At 37.8% G+C, this 24,531-nt stretch overlaps 1 protein-coding gene across 4 annotated transcripts in view; it reads left to right on the plus strand.

The window, feature by feature from the left end:
- NTNG1 (netrin G1) overlaps window positions 1–24,531 on the plus strand; it is a 152,693-nt gene that overhangs the window by 94,886 nt on the left and 33,276 nt on the right. Inside the window, exons 4-7 of one of the 4 annotated variants that reach the window (XM_075156463.1) lie at window positions 6,234–6,260; window positions 16,227–16,292; window positions 18,219–18,278; window positions 23,481–23,648. In XM_075156463.1, the coding sequence (XP_075012564.1) occupies window positions 6,234–6,260; window positions 16,227–16,292; window positions 18,219–18,278; window positions 23,481–23,648 (321 nt within the window). The remainder of the gene's footprint in view (window positions 1–6,233; window positions 6,261–16,226; window positions 16,293–18,218; window positions 18,279–23,480; window positions 23,649–24,531) is intronic. The other 3 variants (XM_075156460.1, XM_075156459.1, XM_075156461.1) reach the window with 3 other exon arrangements.

Here is a 24,531-nt window from a genome sequence, read left to right on the forward strand (position 1 = left end):
AGGAGAACGCAAAACGTTTTTTCCCTGCTTTGCTTGTGAAAGGCACTGAGCACTCTGTTGTTTACTGGCACTAACAGTATTTCCGCATTTGTCTCCCGCATAACATTTATTTTATATTTTCACTCTATCTTATTGATTATTTTGTGATTACATTTATTCCCTTGTGCTGCCACATTCTATGGATAGTCTGTTCTGCAATATGTTTTGACACTCAGAGTGAACTTATTGAATTTCTCTATACGTGGTATTACAAGATAGCTTTTCTCCTCCGCAGTCGTATGTGTCTGACAGCACTAGCCCTTTTCTTCCTCCTGTTGTTTAGATCATCTTTGGCACTTATGTTCTTTGCTCCATCAGACAGAGCTGTCTAAGACGGTGCTGGGCTCCCATCCATCAAAGCCTGCTCACTTTTTGTCAGTCCCTCCGCAACCAATAACCTGTACTAGTAGTGCTTGACACTCGGCGAAAACCGCCTCCCAGCTGTTACATGGCTTTCCTAATTCACAGTTCAACGTGAAACAAAGGGTTGACCAGAACACGGGGAACGTTGGTGGTTCTTTTCGGTCAACAATTAGGCGGATAGTCTCAGTTTACTGAATTTCTCCTGCAGCGGGTCCCCCTCTGATAGCACAGCCTCTGTCTCAGCAGCACGGCCTTAATCCTCCCTGAATGGGAAAAGACTTAGGAGGCATCACTGCAGCGCAGCTGCCACAGAAACAGTTTCTGGCAAAAAATATGGCACTTGAAGTATTGCACTGATTATGCTCATCTTGTTTGTAGTTTTCCTGTAAATATTTGCTGACACAAAGCCATCTTGAAGGACCGGGGTGAATGAAGTTGGCCAAGAGGTTGTGTGATGGCAGGCTTCCTATTCGGGAATCTAAATAGCATGTATCCCCGTAACTGAAAAGATCATGCACCCTGCTGTCCTGTCAAAGCAGACTCATAAAGCAGGTGATAGCGTCCCATTTTCTAAGGGCCCCATTCTCCCAAACAACTGGAAGGAACTTTCCAGTGTCTACTTTCATGACTGAGGTAGAGGAGGTGAACCCACATGATCTCGATTTGAAGGAATGGGACACTTCTGCTTAAGAGGTAAAATGTTGCTCCTTGGTGATTTTGATAACATCTTTCATAGAGAAAAAGGAAGATATGAATGCAATAATAAGTTACAAAACACCAAAGCTGCTTATTGTTCCCATTTTATATTACATATTAATTTTGGCTCATGAAGCTTACAGAAAATGTAAAGCCACAGGAAGATGTCACACAAAAGCTGTTTCAAGCTGGGAAACTTAGTGGTGGGGGCAAAACTGTAGTGTATCAAGAGCATTCAAGAAGGCAGAAGTGTCAGGAAAACCTGTAAATGGTGAACTAACTTCCCTCCAACATAGGTATCCAGTGCAGTGGCCAGAAAAACATTGCAGGTACATACCTAAAAACCAATGCACTATAAATAATGTGCTGTATTTTTTTTAAATAGGGCTTGAAAAATTATTCTTCAGCACTCTATCCTCTTGCGTGACCCTGCTGAGTTGGTTGTTTGTGCTGGTTATGGTGGCATCTGTTGCTGGGAAATTAATTGCTTCCATCCGTCACTGGTTTCAAACAACACTATTTTTGCTGTGTACAGTGAAGAGGAGCAATGAAAGAGGGTTCTAGTCCTTAAGCAGCAGTATGGGAAGGCAAAATGTCTGTTACAAGATACTCAAAGTTCTAGAAATGGTCTGAGTTTCGGGCTTTTTGAAGTTTCTAATATCTAATATTCTATCAACAAATTATGATTACTTTAAAAAAATCCTTTGATCTCACTGGGAGTTTCCTAGACAGAGAGTTTTCAAAACTGGTTTGGAATCACTAAAACATCATGAGAAAAGGTCCAAATTTTAAAAGCTGTTACCCAATAAACCAATAACTAAATATTTTCTCTGGCCCATTTATTTGTGGTGATACTGCTTAAGAAAGCGGAGGTGGAAGATAACAAACTTCATCTAAGGAGTTCTTTTTCTGGGAATTGAAAAGTTTTCAATCTTTACAGAGCAAGCAACTGCAAAATTAACAGTAGCAGGAATTGTAGGACTCTTGCAATGAAACACATGTGAAATTTCCGAAGAATTGTGTCTTTCACTGTATGGTCCTTTGGCTAAATACAGGTTTGGCAATACATGGAAGTTTACTCCTATGATCGTAACAATCACTCCCTTTGAGGGATTATAAGATGCTAGGCTCCTCCAGCTTCTCAGGGCTTAAATTACTAGAGAATTCAGAACTTCTGAAATTGATGCTGAGGATCTGATATTGCAATCATGCCTCAGTGGAGGAGTTGCAAAGGGAAAAAAGGCTCACTGCAGGGAGCACTGTCACGCTGCAGCACAGATATTCTAGCAAAAGATCAGATGTGGCATTAACAGCCCTGCTCTGACTCTTTTCTATGGAATACAGCTCTATCTTTTGTTCCTGTTTAAGAGTTAAAATGTGCAGTGTAGCGTGCAATTACAAGGACGTCTCTTTTGTCAGAAAAGCTCTCACGCAGCTTTGATCAGCAATTAGTATGAATCCAAACTTGCACTGCATTATTTACTATCGTATCTTGCCGTGCCTTCACAGGAGGCAGTCTTAATGCTCAGTCTCTGGGCTGTATTCACCTCACCTGGATAATTCACTGAGCTCTTGGTGACACTCTTGCGCTGAATGTGAGCGAGCTGCGAGCTGGGTGTAGTGTTCCAATGGCAGCAGGAGCCTGTCCCTGGCTCCCTGTCAAATGGCAGGTGCACGTCCCACTTGTGATGGAGAAGAGGCAGAGAAGCCCATGGGAAAGATGGTAGCCAAGACCGAATTGACAGAATAATTCCTTCATCCCACACGTACTCCCTGCCCAGGAAGAGATGCAGCCTGGCTGCATTAATTGCACTGCTGGTGGGAAGCGCACGTGGGTGCTGACGATGGAGGTGATAAGAGGGACTGCAGTGTGTGACCCGCCCTGAGACTGGGAGCAGCAGCGTGGCCCTTCTCACCGAAAGCTTGATGCTCTTCCTTTGTGTTAAGGATTTCACACTGACACAAACTACAGAAGAAATCAAAAACTTGCTTTCTTTGCTAGCATCTGATTTGCTTTTTTCTCTGTTCTCAATAGTCAGCTCCACGGTAGCTAATAGCTAAAACAGCCCATTTCTGGAAAAAGGGGAAACAAGAAAATTACAGGGCAGATGCAGAAGACCGTATGAAAGGAAAACACCAGATTTTTTCCTCTCAAGTAATGCATGTATATTTAGATGCACTTACAATGAACAAGTAATATACCAAACCACCACCCTCAAGTTAAGTCAAAAATAATAAATAGTATTAGAGACTTTCTTCGGCATGCTTGCCATTTCGGGGGCAGTAGCTACCCCTGAACTTTCTTTGCACACTTTACTTGCTGTTTCCTCACTATAAAACTATTACCATTAATAACCATCCCAGTCATTTCAACTGGAAGATAATTTAGAGTGAACATTGCTTTGGTTTAACAACTGAATATACATAAATGCAGTCACTTGGGTTTATTTACTCTGTATGTCTAGCTGAATAGAGTTGTGCATCAAGGGAAGTAACGGGCCTGTTTCTTCATCTCTCTCTATAACCTGTTCCCAGCATTTCACTGCTGCAGAGTACTCTCAGATTTCAGTAGAAGGCTGACTGGAAACAATCCACGTCTCGTAACATACTGGTTTCCATCCAAAGGGCCGGCAGCAGTGGGATGACCCCCCCCAGCCTGTTGGTGTCCCAGCGGTGGTGCCACGGGAGGAGCCGTGCGGCCGGGCCCCCGCGTGCCTCCACGTTGGCAGAGGGGGAGAGGCAGAATCACACCTCCCCTGCCTCGTTACCTAAGGACTTGCACCACATACAGCTCAGCTGAATTCCAGAGCTAGCCTCAGTATGTAACCCCAGATCTCACAAAAACACTCTTACTAAGAATAATTTTCCCATCATATGTGCGGTTTTCACGGAGTGTTAATAGATCCTGCTTCGTGGCCCTACATAACCAGCTCTTTTCCAGACAAACTTAGATGTGCCATTCTCGCTCTCTTTAGCAGAAATGGCATAAAGTAGTGCACCACCAAGGCCAGTCACCACACACAGGGACACCTGGTATTACAAAAATCAAGCTGGCTACAGAGGATCACACCAACCCAGAAACTCAGTATGGAAATAGAAAGAGCTTTTCAAACAGAACCCGAAGACAACTTCACAAGGTTAATACAGAGCCCTTCAGGCTAGCAGGCGTCTTGTTTTCATTATTCTCTGCCCAGGAAGCATTTACCACTATGAATTCATTGAAAATTTTGAAATACAGTAAAATGAGGAGAGCAGACTTGCAGGAAAACATCTCCCTTTGCTACAATCTGTTCAGGAGAGAAAGGAAAGGATATTTGTATGTGCACGTAGGAGAGAAAGAGGTTTGAGGAGGGGGAGTATATGGAGAGGAAATATAAATACCATTTCACAGTGGAAGTGTGAGTGCGAGAATGTGGTATCTGTATTTTTATCTAATATTTGTGCAGTTCCCATCAGTGTATAAAGGAAAACGATTCCTGCTAATTTAAAACAGCTACAATGACTTGCAAAAATATAAACAAGCTGCTATTGAAACTTCAGGGAAAATTACTTGAAAATTGATTGTCTTTTTGACATTTAAGACAAAGGGATAGAAGTTCTCTTACATTATCCTAACTGAAAAAAGCACTTTTTGTTATTTTAGAACCATAACAGCATTGTTCTATTATGATGATATTTTTATTTGGTTTTTAATACCTCATGATTCTAAAATTTTGGAAAATAGATGTTAAAACTCAGCAGAAGTAGAAATAACTTTGCAAACAACATCTGAGTGTGGGGCTTGGTTAGCAGCAGGTGCTGTTTCCAGTGTGCTCTGCCAGACCACAGGTCCCATAGGATATGAAACCAGAGAGCTGGAATTCTGACGTGTGCCCCAGGACTGATGTGATGAAACACAAAAGATCTGTCTGTGGTCGCCACTCTGCAAATGCAATTACTTCAGCATTGTCTTAGCCATGCCATGAGTTAGAAATATTCCCAGCTTGACTCTACAATCTTGCTTACAGTGAATATCATTTATCCCCAAGACATCCCTTTGCTCCAGTTTGCTTAATTGCAGAATCGGGTCCATACCATCTCAGAGTAAGACGGAACTTGAAGATAGATGTTGAAAGAAGTATAGCAGATGTTTAATGGAGAAACAGACAGATTTCTGCAGTAAAATGCATGCCATCAAAAGTCAATAAAACTTACAAAAGGCAAACTGTATTTAACTAAGAGGATGCAAATATCTAGGATTTAAATACCGATCTGCAATTTGTGACTTTAACCCAAGAGACTGGCAATAGTGCCATTAGCAATGCCATTAATCTAAAGAAAATGGCATTTCAGGAAAGATTTCATGTCCGTATTTTTGTGCTACACACCTTTCAGGGCAGACCTGACAACAAGCTACGTGTTGGGACTGCATCATGCAACACGAGATCCCGCATTGCTAATCCAGCGGAGGAGTTTTACTCCTCAGCAGCCCCACCTCTTCTGGTAAATCTCACCTGCCTCTGGAATGGTTTCCTTGCATTAATTCAGCTTAGGAATTGAAATGAAAGCAGGAAAAAAAAAAAATATATCAATGAGAGGCTTAGTCAGTATGACCAACCTAATGCATTAGATTGTTTCGCTCAATTACCTTTCTTTTCTATAGCTTAATTTAGATAACAATCAGGTAAAAGAGGAAAAAAAAAGCTATATACAGTTAATGCAACAGAAGGTATCAACTGATTTAAGCAGCTGGCCAAAGCACTTAGCAATGCATCTATCCCTTGGTTAAATTATTCTCCTAGACCTGCATAATACATGCATGACTGATATTTTTATCTAGAGCGTTAAACCTAATGGCTGGTTAGTTGAAATACAAAACTGTTCTGAACAAATTCATGAAGTTCAGAGAGCTGGTCTAGGTCCCAGAAATACCCATCTGTCAATACATTTTAGTAGTCCCTGCAGCCTCGTACTGAAAGATCTAAAGACTCTGCATTTATAAAGGGCTGGGTACATATTGGCAGTTGCTTGGGTTTAACTATGTATTGATATAATATTCTGAAAATCAGGAGAAAATTTTCAGAATCTGAGATTAGTAGCTCAGCCAACTACAGCAAACGGCTAACTATACTTTTTTGTGTTTTCTTTCCCTACAGGTATACCCAGTATTTCCAGTATTGGTAGTAAGTAATAAAACCAGTATTGTTTTGCATTGTCATTCAGCTTCTTGGATCTAATTTCCCAACATCCCTTTCTGTTGTAAATAATGTTTCTCTGAAAATGTGCTCTATAGTGCAGGGGCTATGTATTGGCCTTCCTCTGTTGCATTACCACGTAACCATATTACGTGGTCAGAGAGAATGTCACTCCTCACAACACACCTGCCTTCAACTGCAGATTTTCTGATCAGTTCTGATCAGCAGATGAAAACTGAGTGATATAAAACTGAGTGTTATACAGAGAATTAAGACACTGTTCCACAGAAAATATTTGTTGAGCATCTTTTCCAAAAAAAAACCCTGTTTGCTAATAACAGAGAAGTATAGGACCATTAATTTTCATGCAGGTATGTGTGTGTGTAAATTCGAAGAGCAAATGGAAGAGTTTATAGATGGAAGAGTTTTCATTTTTATGAAGTAGCTTAGCAAATGCAGTGTATCTGCTGGAATCTTTGCATTAACTCCAGCGGCCTTTGAACTGGGCTTTACTCCACAAAGTAAATAGAATTGCGTTCCCTCACAAAAACCTGCTTTCCTGTATGCAATTGAAGCACCAAAATATTACACTTAAACTATAACAAGACCATAACACTATTATGTAAAGAACTAGTATATCAGTGAAATAGATGATTAATTAGATAAAACACTTGAAGGGACTAAGTGCGCAGTAGCTCAGCTGTGAGTCTAGCTGAGTTCCATAGCTGAGAAGTGCACACAGCCACGACACGTTAGCTGATTACAAATAAAGCAGGCAGGTAGAAATGGGATCCTGCTGCGGCTGACTGAAAGAACATTCCCCACAGCCTCAGCTTTGCTGTGGCTTTAGACACAACTTGTGTGATGCGGGACTATCACAATGATAAAGTATTACACTAGTAAAATGCAATTTGCCATACCTGATATCCAACTGAAAAGCTCCTAATAATTTGGGTAAAACTGCCTCACTTCTTACGATGCAGGGTCAGGTCTGTCAATTTATAAATCAGCTCAGTTTACTTAAGCTCATGAATGGCGCTGATTTGTTAAGCTCTAGACAGCAAGTTAAATGCCATCGAAACTAGCCTCCTTGCAAATGAGAGCAGCGTTAACAGCTGACTGCCATGGCATCTGTTTTGCAGCTTTAAATGGTGAAACAGCATCAAGGACAATAACGTGCAAATGAAAGCCTTCAATCTTAATAATGTAATTTTCCTGCTGTAGTATCTGCTTTGGCATTGGCATGACTGCAAATGCATAGTGATATGCTATTTTCAAAACCTTGTGTTTATATATGTATTTTATAACCAAAAAAATGAACTAAATGAAAGAGAACTTTATGTCACTGTTCTCAGGAATATTCCTGCCATTCATAAGAGAAATGGGATGAATGGGAAAATAGCTCTTTGGAGTTTGGTTGTGCTATAGTTTTAGTACTGTGTTGCATGGACTATATGGTTGTGTTTTCACTTCACACTCCATTCAGCCTTCGTCACCACATCTACCATTTCTGAGCATCAGCAGATGTTGGCCTTTGAAAACTTAATAGGGAAACTCAAATACCTGTTTAACAATGGTGACCTGAAAGGATGCATTGTTGACCTCTTTGTATTTTACACTGGGGTGATTAGTACAGTTTATCTATTACAAATGGAGAAAATTCTGTTTAATATTCCGTAGGAAATACAAGAGTATCTGCAAGTCTATCCTTTATCTTTAATCTGCTGTAAATGTCTTGGAGTAAAATGTGGTAGAATTCAACAAATTTCTTTGCCTACCTGGAAAGGATGAAGCATGAGCAATCCTTCGTGAGCACGAGTAAATAGTGATACTCTGCTTGGTTTTTTCATGTATTTTTTCTTAAATAGCTCAGGGGGGAAATACTTCTACTTGCACAATGTTCTGAACATCTTTCCTATAAAATAGAAATAGCAGAATTATCGTTAAACAAGGATAGAACCCATAAATTTATCCTGGTCTCTAAGAGAATTTAACAGAAGTACAATTAACACATAAAACCAAACAAGATTAATTAGTTGTGGCTGCTTTAATGGATTCTGCATGATTTCTTCTTTTGTCTATGCTAATACAATGTTTGTGTTCATATTAGCAGAGTTTTTCCCCATCTGGGGACAGGAAGTTACTCTCAGGAGATACAGTTTGGGTTTTATTTTGCCTGGCAGCAAACACTAACGGGGGGTATTGGCTTCTGTGTGCTTCAAGCTTTTCTCGTATATAAGGAGGATGGGGTTGGGGTGGGGGGTTATGAAGACTAAACTGCCAGCATACAAAGAAGATGCCCCTGCAAGCGATGTTCATTTAACACTTTTAAGACTGCAATGAAAGCAAGCAAAGAAAAATTAAATATATTTACCTGTGTGCACATATATGTATCATTCTCTATTCCTTTTTTACCTCAAAGGATCTTGTATTAAAGCAGCTCATCATTAAAGTTTGAACACAAAGATACAGTGGTCATTAAGTAAACATCCTTTCTGATCATCTAGAAGAAAAAAAAAAAAAATCAGAGCTTTCCCATTAAGGTCATTTGTACCTGCTGTTGTCTATCAGTTGAATAATAGGTTCTCTGGTCATTTCCAGCATTCTTGATTCCAGTGCTGGCCCTTTCAGCATTTTTCAGCCATGTCTGAAAAAATACTGGTGAAAGTGTTAGCAATTAATGAGTCCCAAAACCATTTCATAATTTTAAGCAATGCTTATATACAGTATGTAAATTTTCTGAAAACTACATTATTTTACTTGCTAAAATAATGATTGTACAATTTTACATAGACCAATGCATCAAAATGTTTATTATTGTGACCAAATATCAAAGTTCCTAATCCGTACATGTATGCCTTCAAAAAGTTGAATCTTATAAACCGTAGCTTCTATCTTTATTCCTGTAAAGCATAACTCCACTAATTATGCTAAACAGTTTGTTATAAAGGGTATAATTAGATACAGGATAGGATAGACATGATGTGCAAATAGCTCTGTGTGGGTGATTATCACCTTAAAGCCTGCTGGTGGCAGATGAGTCAGAGTTTAGAGACAGACCGAGCACCCAAGTGCAAGATGCAATCATGATAATCAAATGGTATTTTCTGCTTTGTTCTCTACGTTTTTGTTCTTCTTTATAGCCAATTTCAAATTAACACAACTTTTTTTTTTTAATGATAACGAATGCAAGACACAAAAGTTAAAAAAAAAAAGACTGGATGGGCACACTCTTATTTTATTGTTTTCTTAACCTTGAAAGATCTAGTAGGTATTTTTCTGGAACTAAAATAGTGTCAGGATGAGTGTAGCTTTATTTGTTTTATATATTTGTTATGAAATTTTAATGTGGTAAATATATGTCTTAAAAGGTTGTGAGAGCAAATATTAGCGGATTCTTTTTTTTCTTTTTTATAATATCACAAAGTATTTTGGACCCGATTTTGACCCCTTGCAGTAACTGAGAAATTCTCTCATTAAATTTACAGTCACGGGATTACAATGACAAGCTCTGGACTAGAGTATATGCACAACACCCACATATGTCAGTAGGATATAAACATGCATAACTAGGTTGTACATTACTTTTCTATTATTATTTGAGGTCAAGTTTTTCAGAGAGCGCTGTACTGTTGAGACACCATTAAGATGTTCATCTCCTTAGAACATTTAAATATTGTCTTCAGACAATATCTATTATTTTGGGCATACTAACAAAACGTTGTCATTTCAATTCAATTTTGTCCAAATCTGACTTTTTAATAAATAATATTGTTAATCGGGCTCCTAGTCTAAGGCAATCACATTATCTAAGCAACTGATTATAACATCAAGCCAGTAGCAGTATTTGTTTTCCCTCCTTTACTTTAATACTTTGAAGCACTCAGAATTTTTCACTTTACCAATTAGATTTCCCATTATATTAAAACACTGCTGGGCTGAAAGAAAATACTGATAGCGTGTGTGGTATAACGCACTCATTTGAACACTGGATCTGAAAGAAATTTAACATTCCAAACAAAAGACATTGTGAGTAGTTTATTTGCCTGGTAGGATTCATAACAGCGCCAGTTTTCTTCTGCGTAACTAGGATTTCACCCTGGAAGTTCAGTGAGCAGAGTGCCTGCGCTGACGCCAGCGCTGAGCAGAAACCCTCTCTTTGCGGAGTGTTTTCTAGTGCAGGGTCAGAAGCTACCAACGCTGCTCCAGGGAGCACTGACAGGTTGTTGAGGTGGGATTTGGGGGAACCTTCGTTTCAGTTTTTGTCTTGCCAGATCCACCAATTTTACCAGATAAGAAGAGCCATTCTCACCAGTCTAGTACACATGGCCACTTAAAGTTTAATATTGTTTCTCATTCTTCATTCCACTTTACCTTCATCGTCTTGGGTTAGTTAAAAATTGTGTATCAGTCAAATTGTCTTTTCAGTGCTTTTTTATTTGCTTATATATGTGTGAAATTACTTAGTTCACAGTTGTCTTTGGTTGAACCATTAATAAACAATCAAGTGGTAGGACACTATAGAAAATAAGATACCAACATTTCAATATGTACCATGGTGCCTGTGCAAAACACATTGCACTTGCAATATGCAAGTTTAGCTACAGTGACTCAGGGAAGTTTATAGGGAGCAGACATCATCCATGAAGATATTTAAAAATCTAATTATCTATAAAGCTTGGGAAGAAATTGCTAGGAAAAAACGCACTTCTATATTTTACTCTCTCCTCTTTTCTTCCTTTCCCTTAGACATGTAATCAGTTTATTACATAGAGTGTAAGGGAAGAATGAGGTTTTGAACTCAGCATTCTGATTTTTAGAAAAAGATCTTGATTTACTGTTCTTCATCAGTGGTGAACTACTGTACAATAATCCTAGTCGACCAGCCAATTTCAGCATCTTTGTAGGAAAAAGCAGAATCAATCAAAATAAAAAGGAACCCCCGCAAACTATCAACAGAATAATTTACTTTTTTTGTCATGAGAAAGTACCTAAACATTTCCTTCCAAAAATACTTGAATTCATTGTGCACTTCTGCAGATATTTTAGTGGAAATACTTAAAATTGAAGAATACTCCCTCAGACCTCATTAGTTTGAGAATTAGCCAACACATTTGTTAAAATCAGTGGATTTTTTTCTGATATCTAAAAGTTTCCACAACTGGATCATTGGATATTTTTTTTTAAAGCCTCTAAAAAGATCACTTACTTTTACTCGAAGACAACAAGTGGACACGTAAAGGACTAATTGCATTTAAATTCTTCCAACAGTTATAAAAGCTGTTATGGCTGAGGAGCTACAATAAAACAACCACATCTTCACTTTTATGCAGAATTCTCCTTTCTTCAAAGGAACAGGTATGAAACTTCCTACATTGCTCCAAAAAAGATTGCCTAACATTGGCCAAGTATTTTTTTTTTAAACTTAATAAATAAAGGGGTGATTTTTAAAAAAAAAAAAATTTCAGCATTTCTTCCCTTTTGATGAATTAGATTTTGCAGTGGTATGAAAGTGCTGAAAGGCAAATTTTATGTGAGGTAGGTTATCATGACCTCAAACAGACCTAATGAGATAGAAATGCTGTCATAATGAGAGTGTGATCTTTGCAATAAGTGATGGAATATGATCTGATACAAACACATCCAATTATTCCAGCAGTTGCTAAATCTGCCATTGATTTCAGTGAGCATTATTTTTTATTATTCCTAATTTTTTGTCTAATATTAACAACTAAACCCACTGTCATACATATAACTCCACTGTGCTCAGCAGACATCTGTATTTTAGAAGAGATATTTACTCTGAACTAGTCATGGTTTAAAACAGGCAGTGGCAAGGCCAGTTTTCTATGACTAGAAACATGGACTTCTACTAGAATCATTAAGCTTACATTGACAATTTTTTAGTGCTTTTTCGTGTTTTAAATAGAATTTGAAGGAAAGTTAAACAACATCTTCATCAGAGTCTCTCACTAGGGTTCCGTATTGCTATTATAAATTAAGTAAGTAATGATCGTTGTCAACACAAGGGCTCCCTGTCTGCCATTAGAGTGACCATTATTTAAGACTTACTGATTTATTATTAGTAATTTTCAGCAAATGCATTGTTTGTGGACAGGGTCAGCAGAAACAGTTTAGGAGATGAAAATATGGTAGTCTGCCATAGAAGGCAGGTGCCCAGGCAGCAACATAGCCTTCATACACTCCATCACCTGTACTCTTCATCCCTGAGGAAGGATAGCCCCTCTCACTGGGAATACATTTTAATTTTACTGCCAGCTGAATACTTTGTTGGAGTGAGAAACCCACAAAGTGCTGATTAATTTCATGACATCATGACAAGTTTTTCTCATATGCAGCTGGCTGGTTGGAATCAGGCTGAAACTACCAGTTCATTTCCACCGTTTCCCCAATCTGAAACCATGATGTAGCCCATGGTGCAGACTGCAGTTCTAGTGAATATTTGAGACAGATTTTCTTTGTTTATACCATAGGTAATTCCTATGCTGTATATCCAAAAAAAGGATTGGGAGAAAAAAAAAAAGGAAATGATCATACACCTAATAAATATCATGAAATCAGTTTCTCCTTACTTCATGAAAGTAAGATTTTTTTCCAATAGTTATTTTCTGCATATAATTGGCTTTGGAACAATAGTAACTAAAAATGCAGAAATTTCCAATGCAAATTTAAAATGTCATCTCTGATTTTCTGCTCAGTCATATACCTCTACTCTTAAAGGTGCCTACAGTACCTTCACTTTTAAATAATACACTAAAATGTACTTTCAGAAACTCTTTTTCACATTTCTGTAGCCTTGTTTGCCCAGAATAACTGTCATAGAACATAGTAGATTTATATATCTTCTAGAAAACCTACACCAAAATTCATCAATTATTCTGACAAATAATTACTTTAATTACAGAACACAGTGTCCATACATGGAACTGTTCTGGAAAAGCTTGGTTCATCTAGTCAACTTCTCTATAAATAAAGCCCGTAGTGGTAATCACTGAGGACTAGAAATATTTTCACAAGTTGCTGTAGAAGAATAACTAGCTGCTAAATGAATCTTCCCAGTGCCTGTTCAAAGGATGACTCATCTGCTCCAATATACTTGTGGGAATGACAGTCAATATTCTTTGACTTGGACATCTCACATACCTTTTCAGATAAAGCATTTAAAGTTGTCTCCATTAGAAAAAAAACCCAAACCCAGAAAATTTCAAAGATAAGAAGAAAGGCCTTTATCAAGAAACCTGGTGATAATACATTCCATGAATTAGGATGTAAGGCAAAAAAATCTTTACCAAAGACTGAAAAAAAAAACCCAAATACATAATAGAAGCATTAAATCCGCAGGAGCATTAACCACATTACCAACCAGCCCAGAGACAGTGAAGACAGCAGCTGGTCTCAACTGGATATGACCTGAACAACTTCATCTAACTTTGAAGTTGACCCTGCTATGAGCAAAGGGTGGAACGAACGACCTCCAGAAGTCCCTTCTAAGATGGTTACAATTATCACCAATAACTAGTAATAATCACTAGTAATAATACTTAATTGGTAATCTTCAAGCACTGTAAATATGGTCTTTATTGTTTTGGATGTCCATTAAGAAACGTAGCTCAATGTAATCTAATTTAAAGGGTCAGGGAATTTTTAATTATTTTGCAGTAAGTCACAACCTCCGTTTTAAGTAAATTTGCTAAAATGAGCATAGATCTGTAGCATTTATAGGATTACTAAGAAATATGTAACACTGATTTTTCTGTCATACAAGTAATGATTTTATTTGGACGAGATCTTACTTGGGGAAATCATCATCAGAATAAGATTATATATGAAATATTATTGATTATATGAATCAGATTATAAAAATACCTGATTTCTTATATAGGACTTACAGTTTATTAAATGACAGATATTCCAGAGGATAAGTCCTAAAGCTTTGACGCTATTACTTTTACTTCTGGTAATACCTAGGCCATTTCAATTGAAGACCATTATGCATGTGAATTTTTGGAGTAGTATTCAGTATTCAACAACAGAAGTTGGAAGCTCCGGTCTGAAATGTTACAGGTTTTCTGCAACAACCCTGATGTTGCACAATAGCTAAAAGAGAAAAAAGGCTCAAGGGACAGTGTAGTCAATAAAGGACAATGTAGTCAATAAAGATTGCTTTTCCTTTTTTAGCTCCTGATTTTTATGTGTATTCTCTAATGGCCAGTCCCTTTCAAATCTTTAGGTCAAGCCTAAATGTTCCTAAAACTACCAAAACTTTTAACAGTGAATTAACTGTGCAAGTAATTCGTCTGTGTGTGCTTGAAACTTCTTTAACATAACCAGTCAGTCAGTGTTTCAGGAGGAGGAGGAGGAGGAAGGTGGTGTCTCAGGTGTGTGGAATTACAGATACCTTTTGTCATAGACTGACTATTGTGTTTGCACTTCCTATGTGTGTGAATTGGTGGATCTGACCAGTAGAGGCAGGTTATTTTTGATCAATACATAGACTGTTTGAGAATCTACCAAACTGACTCAATTTTTCTTTCTTCCGTGTTCTTGACTCATAAGGAAAAGGACCCAAATGCAAGAATATGGTGTAATGATGTGATTATATCACAACTTGACTAATTCAATTGCAGAAGGCTACCTAAGAGTAAATGGCACAGTGCAGGTCATCATCCTTTCCTTGAATTGTTCTCTATGTGGGAGGACTTTTGGGACAGCCATCCCCAGCCGATTTCTCTTCACCCTTGACAAATGGGTCAGAAGATACTATGGCAAAAAATCATGTCCTCCTTCCACATCAGACGTTTGAAGCCCCAGTCTTTTTATCGTAGCATCCCTGCAGGTCTTCTGCACATAACAGTGAAACACACCTTCTTCCAAAAGACCTATAAGCCTAGACCTTTAATGCCAACCAGGTTGTGACGACTGCAGTCTATTGAGTTCCTTGTAGATAGAAATGAAGAAATATCTCTCTCTCCACTAATATCACTGCTATGTAGGCTGCTGTGTGACCATTAAGGAAAATTCTGTTTAACAACCACTGCAGTATTCACAAGATGATAAAAATGTGGTCCAAATCTGATGTTCAAACCTAGGCAGATGAAAACAGAGAAACAGAAAAAGAAGGAGAGTATAAATACAATTTTCCAGATCGGGGCCCAAAGAAAACCTTGCTTTCCTGCTCCCGCAACCCCATCCCCTTTACTTACTCTCAGCTCCAACACCGAGCACCATTCTGCTAAGAATTATCACTCCCCACTACCCCAGCCCCAAAGCACATTGACCAAAGGAGATGAAGCTCTAAAGAGACATAGCTAATTCTTTTGCTGAGAGACAAAATGCTTCTACATGCAGGTAACGCATTATGTAGGGCCTTTAAGAAATGTAGACATTTAATGTTCTTACAAAAAAAATCAAGCTGTAAAATATATCAGTAGAGGTGATAGGAAATAATGTGAGAGCAAAAGAAAAGGCCCACTCTACTGGTAAATATATTTCTTCTGATAACAGAAACATAATTCACTCAAAAGGCCCTAAAACAGGACGTTACGGTAAGATGTGCATCTTAGGTAAGAAATCCATATTTGTCTGATACTGTCATTTTATCTCTACAGAGCAGATTTAACAGAATATGTTCCTGTTTTGTTCCTGGTGTTAGAATCACATATATTGGTCTAGGATATCTTCTCATCAAGAAAAATTGTATTTTAAACCATGGAAGATAAATTGTTATGCACAGTATTTTATGTCCATTTGGTGTTTTGGGAATCATCAATTGCTTGTTTTCTTGTTCACTGTGGAGTCATGTTCTGTTGAAGTGCAACCTAGACTAGTCCAGTAATGGGTGTTTGTAATCTCTGTCTTTGTCCATATGCTTGCCTGTTTAGAACAATATCACAGATGTAAATAACAAAACCTGATTTTTCCTGATGCATGCAGATCCTCCAAAGTTTGATAGGATATGGCCGAATATTTCTTCCCTTGAGGTTTCTAAACCAAACCAAGGTAGGATGCTGTAAAATTCCTAGTGGTCTAAAATTACCGAAATTGCTTTCAAGGAGTCCCATATGGTGGCAAAAGTAGTAACAATGATAATCCAACTCATTTTTCTTCTGGTGCTAAGTAATGGTATTCTGTGAGAAAATAACCATAAAACAAATCTTACCTGAAAAGTCTTCTAACACTCAGATTATGCACATCATCACTGCAAAAAGTCTGGAAAAGTAGATGCACAGGTTGTAAGTACTGATATACAGAAAGCCCTAGATAATGTTGGACTTATTTAGACAACAGTCTATACTTTGAGTAAGTTTTGAGATTCTTGAGTGAGAAAGATTGTCATTGTCTACATCAAACCCATTTTTAATGTCTTGTTTCCACTTCGTTTTCCCAAGTGAGCTGAGAGGCATTCTCAGCTTGCGTACCATCCACAATACAAGCAAGTTCTCTGCAGGATAGACTCAGTTTTCTGCAATTTGAGTGCCACACAAAAACTTACTCACAGACTGTGGCGTGATGATTAGTATTGAAAGATACAGAAAAACTTTTTAAGATGACTAATAAAAGTAAGATTCTTTGTTATTTGAAGTTGTATTCAGCTTTACTTCCCATTTCAGACTGATTGTTCATTATAAAAAATAACATCCTTTTGTTCTCCTTATTTACTGCCCTTTGGCTCACAAAAAAATCCCTGCAGAAATCTGGCCTGTGGCTTGCTTTGACTGTTCAAAGGGTGTCCTTTCTGCGCTATAACACATACAGATGGAGAATGAAAGTAATGAAAAGGTGATCTAGAAAATAGCTACTAAACTGAACAAGATGTGTTGGGAATCGGTTTGGGAATCACATTGGAAGGGCTGTAGTTAACTCCATTGATCACAATGACCAAATCAAAACATATGCACATATGGATAAAATCTACCATGCTATATGTGCAAGTTTCTATGTGCCCAACAAAACAGAAAATACTAATTGATCTGTGCTCTCTATAACGATTAGCAATGTACTTTAGTTTGCATTATTCAGATATATTTTAAATTAAATATCCCTGATGAAGTGATACTTAGCATTCCAAATAACTTCATTTAGCCCATGTTATATTTTCCAAGCTTTTGCATGTGTTCCTTCAACAAACAAAAAAAAAACCCAGATTGATCTCTGCTCCTCTGCTCTCTGTAAGGATTAGCCTACATTATGCACAGGAATTTTAAATCGAAACACTCCCAGTGAAATTATACTTAGCATTTCTAATGGATTTCATAGTTTGATTATACTGCTTGTGATCTAAGACTTAACTTCATTGCAAAATACGTCTTGAACAGCACAAAATTATTCATTGTTTCTTCCCCAAAAATAAGAGTTTTAGTAAATTTAGTTTTGACATTTTGTTAGGGAGCACAAAACACAAAAACTTAAAAGCACTTCTATTCAGATTATGTGTTTGCAGCACATCGTTACAGTGTTTAACATTTATTGTAGATTAAATACTTCAGTCAAGGATAGTGTATGAAGAGAATAATTACAGAAATCTGCCTACACCTAATATTGTATTGTGTTTTCTTTGTTTATGCTATGAGGCCAGAATAAATATGCATGTAAATTTAACAAAACCCTTTGCAGACCACTCTGGTTACCGTATAGTCATTGGTCATGGATTGGGAAAAACCATCAAATAACCTCTGACACATAACTGCAAAAGTGTGTAGATGTGAATTACATTCCCATTCTTTATCTTGGATGTTACAGCTCAAATGATTCAATAGTTGATAGTATATAACTCATTTTCCCTAACTTTCACCCTTTCCTTACAAAACAATAGCCATTGTTGAAGTTAATTTAAAATTTAGAAAATAAATAAGTTTATTTTAATCTTTTGATTTGTTCCTATATGATACCTTTTCTAATTTACTGTTCATTTTATTACCTATCCAGTTGCTCCCAAATTAGCTATGTCAACTGTTTCTTCTGTTCAAGTTGCAAACCACAAGAGAGGTAGGAATTCTTGGATTCATACAGTGATTCCATAGTGCTCTGTGTTGTGAAAACATTGCACTGTATGAATCTGGAATATCTGTGAAGTGTACCCATCACCTTACTGGTGAGGCATCTTCTTCATTGACAACAACAGAAGCATTAAGTCGCATAAACATAAGCCATACAAAGAAAATAATAAATATGCTTCTTAGAGAGTTGCTGCTGGCACATAAAGCGATATGGCATTTGTTTTTAAAGGAGTTAAATGTATGAATATGACCATTCAGATTGTTACTTAGAAAGCAAATGTTTGCTAGAATCTTATTTTCATCACTGATATGCATAAATTGTAAAAGAGGATACATAAGCAGATTAGTTGAGGACAAACTATACATTAAACATCATTGTCCATATCCTGAAGAAGTATCTGTAAATGCCATGGAGTGTAATGCATAGTTATGTCTTTTAATGCATTGTAAATGTGCCTTACATCTTCATTTTATTGTAACAGTGTGCAAATTCAGAGTGTAGGCATTACATTTTGAACTGAAGTTTCAGTGTTTTATCAAAATAATGGAATTATATGGGCATAATGAAGGATGCCAATATTCGCTCTGACTTACAGGCAACCTGTTTCATTTGCATATCTGTCATTCACAGTCTGAACCCTGAGATCTTCTCATTGTTCTTCCTCATCAATTTATCTGTAGAGTATGTATAAGGATGTTTTGTCTTTCTGTAGCTATTGTGAATATCTCATTATTCATCAAATACATATTAACGAGGAATGGAGATATTAACAAATGTCTGAACTTAGTTTGACCCATTTGATGAGATCATGATAACGAGCCATACTGTTTGTTATGCAGCAGGTCATTTCTAAGGTTACAATGAAATATCCTTAGTTTGCCTTTTGTTAGCGTATAGAGGAGGAACACAGAGTTACTGGAAAATGAAAAAGAAAAAATATTTTAATGATTTCTGAATGCGTTTTTCTTGAACTACTCTTTGAGCTTTTAATTAGAAAATGACACAGCTGTCTCATGCATTACCTGTCTTAGTTTAAAAATTACGCTTCCCTTCTATGTGTGTTTACCATTGTTTCATGTGATGACATTTCATGTTTTATTGGTTGCAGCTGAAGCTTCAGTTGACCCTTGTCCCCACAGCACAATAGTATGTCATCTCAAAGATGTAAATGCATAGCATTACAATGGGGAAAAAAAGTACTCAATTTATAGAAACAAAACAATTCAATGATCAGCCTCTTTGTAAGCCTCCTTCCATGGGTAATTTTGTCATGATTTCTACAGCAGGATCAAGATTGTTGCAATAGAATCTTTGCGTTGGAAATAGTCTTTAAAGGTTCATACAGTCAATGCTTCTGTGAGTTGACAAGGGATTTGACAATTCCTGAATCATCCAAAGACAATTATCAAATCTAACATGGCTATCTCTTCTCCCTTTTTCCTCCACATTAAATCTATCTAGCTATCTTTACCCCTCCTCTGAGGTTTTATTTTCCAAACCATTTAGTCCTTATTGTTATTCATCTTTAAACTGTCTCCAGTTTATCTGTGTCTTTTCTGACATGTGGTACTCGGAACCAAAAGCAGCATTTTCTAGCACTGTAAGCTCATGTCATTTCATTGTTGGTAAACCATTTGCAGTCTGATTTCGATACTTTCCCCCATCTCTTTGAGTGATTGCATGGCTTTGCCAGTGCATGAAAGTGGTTGGGCTGCTAGCCAGAGGCACGTGCCTAAAAACCTCAAGCTGTTCTTCTGACAAGTCTAATAAGCAGGCTACTTTCTGGTCTTGGTGTGCTGGTTAAGATGAACCATGTAAGCTAGAAAGGCCATACACATTGACAGGTATTAGCTTCCCAGCTGGCATCATGCTGAATGCAATTCTACATGTTATGTTTGACTGGTTTAGGGTAGCACCTCATGTAGCCACTGGAGAAAATAATTCCATTTCAATCATATGAGGACCCTTTACAAAGCTTTTTTTATAAACACAGAGGGATGTAAAAGTGATTCACTGATCAGGCCAACACAGTAAGCAAAATAAGTTCATATTATTGCACTAGCAAAATGGGGAGGGGAGGGAAGGAAAAATTAGCAAAAAATTGATTTAATCGTTACTTGCCATGCCTTTTTTTTTTCCTTTGCGCCATTGCTAACCTTTGATCAGATGTTAGACTGTTTTTGAGTTAACTGGGTTTTTCCCTATACCATGTAGCATTTACCAGTCTGATAATCAAGATTCCTAGAGCTTTCCTGTATCTTAGTAAGTTAACTTTGAGAGAAAGGCTTTCTTTCACACAGCACAGTTGTTACAAAAGAGCAGTACCCATAGGAATGCAACCAAGTGTAAGAATTGGTCTCGTTGTGCACCTTTGATGTTCATGAGCCACATCTGAATTTGGGTAGTCCTTCTGCATATGCTTAGGAGCATGTGTGTACATCAGACTAAGTCCTTCGTAATTATTAGATGTTTCTTCAGTCCAAATCATAACTTGGAGCAAGCCTTGTTACAGAGTGAATTACTTTATGTGCAGCTTTGTTTCCTGTGCTTTTGTAATGGCTAATTATGTGTAGTAGTAATATTATTGAAGGTCATATCACAGTTTCAGAGTGGAAGTAGTGCAGTCATTCATTCACAGAATATTCTCAATTTCTTTCTGCTACTTTAAACACAAAAGATGAAGTAGCATACTCTGATTTACTGGTACTTCTTTATAGTCTGCATATTTTTGAAACATAAAAATGTAGCATGCTGCTGCCTGTTACTGATTCGAAAAACAAGGTAAATTATTTCCTCTAAATTCACCTATAGGATGATTATGTTTAGCCACAAGTCTGACAAACATACCAGTACGGTATCATCTCACCAAAACAAATTGTCTAATGGTAGCAGAAGACAGGTCCTTTGTCAGACAGAGAGATTAAGACAGCATTGCTTCTGAATCTGAGATTGAGAAGGATCAGATTGCTTATCACTAACAAGTCTTTCTTATTTTAAAAATCAAACACATAAAAACTTACCATCGTAACAATTTTCCCTGTGACTCCTGTTTGCTAGTGCTAGTTTCCACTTTTAGATCTGTTGCCTCTGCCCCACACAGGCAGTTTTTACTCGAGCAAGATGGATATACTAGGGGAGAAATGCTGCTGGGTGGCTGGGCGAGATGCTGAATCATACTGACCAGCTGCAAAAGACAGCAAACATTAACACTTTTTTCCTCTCCCCCCTGAATTATGTCAAGTGGTCACACACTGAGACTGATACCAAATGTTTTACTGTACTCCAGCAGTTATAGGCATCAAAATTATCAGATTGGCATGAACCACAAAACATCGGTTTAGCAGTATAACATTGAAGAGAACAAGAATGCATATATGTTAACTAAATGTGCGTATGTAAATTGAATTAATGTTTCCTGGCAGCAGAAAGGCAGCTCTCAACATTGAAACATATGTTGTGCTAAGTGTTGTACAGTATAAGAAAAGATGCTATCTATTTACAGTCCACTACATCAGACAACAGCCAAAGAAATATATATGTATTAGGTGTGCATAACATACTCATAAGCACGTACCGGTATTGCTATTTCTTTATAAAAATACAGAGAGGCACAAATACAGTATCTGACGCCCTATGCCAACAATCAGTGGGCTCACTAGGTGGCCTGGCATCATCAGCAGCATACCATAGGAAAGGCAACACAAGGGACTTGGCCCCTGTCATGTATGGAAACATTTTACACCCTCTGCTACAGCTTTATCTAATTACAGGCTAAGTTAACTTCAAGACCTTGAAGCCCTTCCAAGTCACTGCAGTACTTCCCCATTACTGCAGGAAACATACCATAATCTCTTTCACCAGTTAATAAACTACGTCTCTAAAGCATCAGTGTTTTTGCTACAAATTGGAAGAGTGTTCAAGAACCTCAGTGCCCTAATGGCTAGATACCATCTCCTAATTTCCAGTTGAGATTTCTCAATGGTCAGTTAACACTCATTTGTTCTTGTGCCAGTGTTGTCCCTTAGCACAGATATTCACTTGGGATAGCAGAAGGCTATCTCCGTGATGTATTTATAGCCCAGTGATATCCCCTGTCTTCAGTTTCCTGGACCAAACAAGCCAAATTATCCTAGTTCTTCGCTTTTTAAATAGGCTCTCTACTTCTCTGATCATCCTAATAACCTTTCCTGCATTCATTCTGGGCTCATAATCTCAGAGTTGAGTGATCAGACTTACACACAAGCTTTCTACACAAAGCATAGCTGTGCCTTCTATAATGATATTGATACATTTCTAATGTCTACTTCTTTTTGCATAAAACCAAGCATTGCTTGTGATTAAAGACTAAAAGGCATTAGCATTCTATGTTTAATGAAGGGGCTTTTAAAAAGCGGCTGTCATGCCAGCTGCATTTCAGATGGCTGCAGTAAGCATGCTTTCTATTCAGTACACATTTCAGAATTTTCATGATCTTTTCTGGCCCAATTGTTTTTCATCTCAGAATATAAAAATGGGTTAATGCTTACCTCAGAAGTACAGTAGAAGTAGCTCTTAAATAACACCTCTGTTCTTTCCTTTTCTTCTCTGTTAATTGTTTCAGGAAGTGCTGGCCGAAATTGTCAAGCTAGAGATTTGTTTGGTCTTGAAATAGAACAGTCTGGTTCCCAAGGTGCCTGCCAGTTACAGTACCCGGAGTTCAGTAGTATTTTTGAACACTCACCATTTATGTCAGAACAAAGCTTTTATTTTATTTACAGTTGTGGATTTAAGCATGATGAAGTTCGACAATTTTGTCCACTGTATTTAATATTTTTAATACGAGGAAGTTTTTCCCATGTCTTGATTTATACACATCTAAAATCTGCAAAAAGATGTGCATTTCTATCAGCGGCAACTGAGCCTCCAGTACCCCTGAAAGGTTTACAACTGCAAATGCTTCAGTTCCATCAGGTCTGCCAACAACAGCCAACCTTCGACGTCATGCCATGGTCGTCGGGTCACGCTAACCTGCCTGAAACAAACTTCACTTTCATTGCAGATAAACATCTGCTGTTGTCCATGTTACATTGATTAACATGTATGTGCCATTCATTCATACTTCTATTCATGGTTCATTTTTACTAAGCATGTAATGTGCTATTACTCTGCTGCTGTATACATTTTGTATACATTTCTGTTCTTCCTTGAAAGACTGTGAATGCTTCGGGCACTCCAACCGGTGCAGTTACATCGAGCTGCTCAATACGGTCATTTGCGTGAGCTGTAAGCACAACACTAGAGGTCAGCACTGTGAGTTATGCAGGCTGGGCTACTTCAGAAATGCTTCTGCAGAGCTGGACGATGAAAATGTGTGCATAGGTCAGTCCCGGGATAACTGCGCCTTTTCTTCTGTGCCTTTTCAGCTACTGGCGGCTGCCAGGGACCACTGCTGCTTACTTGCCAGTTGAGCCAGAATGAGCTTTTTCAATGGATAAGAACATCTGTGTAGACTTTTCACCCCATTTCCGTGGCCCCTGTAGCCCCAAGGAGGTATTTTGATTCTGTATATGATGACGAACCTCCCTGGCTAAGGGTCCTGGGAAGACTTTCCCAGGACGCCTCTGAGAAACTGATTGTGCTGTCCTTCTGCAGGAGGGAGCCGCACTGGAGGTTGCGCATGTGCAAACTGAAGGGTTGAGTCATAAATACCTGTTCCCAGTCTAACTTTCGGAAGTATTAGTACAGGCTCTTGAATACTTGCCTGGAGATCTACAAAAGTTGCCAGCTGCATCAATAGGACATGGGGAGTGGTGTTTATTAACCCCTTTTATTCACTTAAATTTCATAAAAACACATTGCAGCTAATTCTGCTCCCAGGCAGAAGGCTGTAAATGCAGTGTTACCTCCCATCTCCTTAGAGGAGAAACTGAAATTATGCCCCTGTGGTTAGAAGCAGAATTTATCAAATCAGTCTGACATTATATCAATTCAGAAAAGGGATTCCTGGGTGAAAACCATGCTTTAAACCTAGTATCTGCTAAAAAAACCAAAATGCAGCATTAAAGAAAATGTCAGAACATAATAAAAAAAGCATATTAGGAAAAAATATAAGATCTTTATCACATTAGAAGAATATGCATTGTTTGCATGTCACCACAGACCGTATATTAGGACACTTAGGTGAAGACTGAATGTAGTCAATAAATGAAGCCTCATACAATGGTCATTAGTTAACAGGTAGCCACAAAAGATGCTGTCCTAC

Source organism: Calonectris borealis, chromosome 8 (assembly GCF_964195595.1).
Source record: "Calonectris borealis chromosome 8, bCalBor7.hap1.2, whole genome shotgun sequence".
Taxonomy (NCBI): Eukaryota; Metazoa; Chordata; class Aves; order Procellariiformes; family Procellariidae; genus Calonectris; species Calonectris borealis.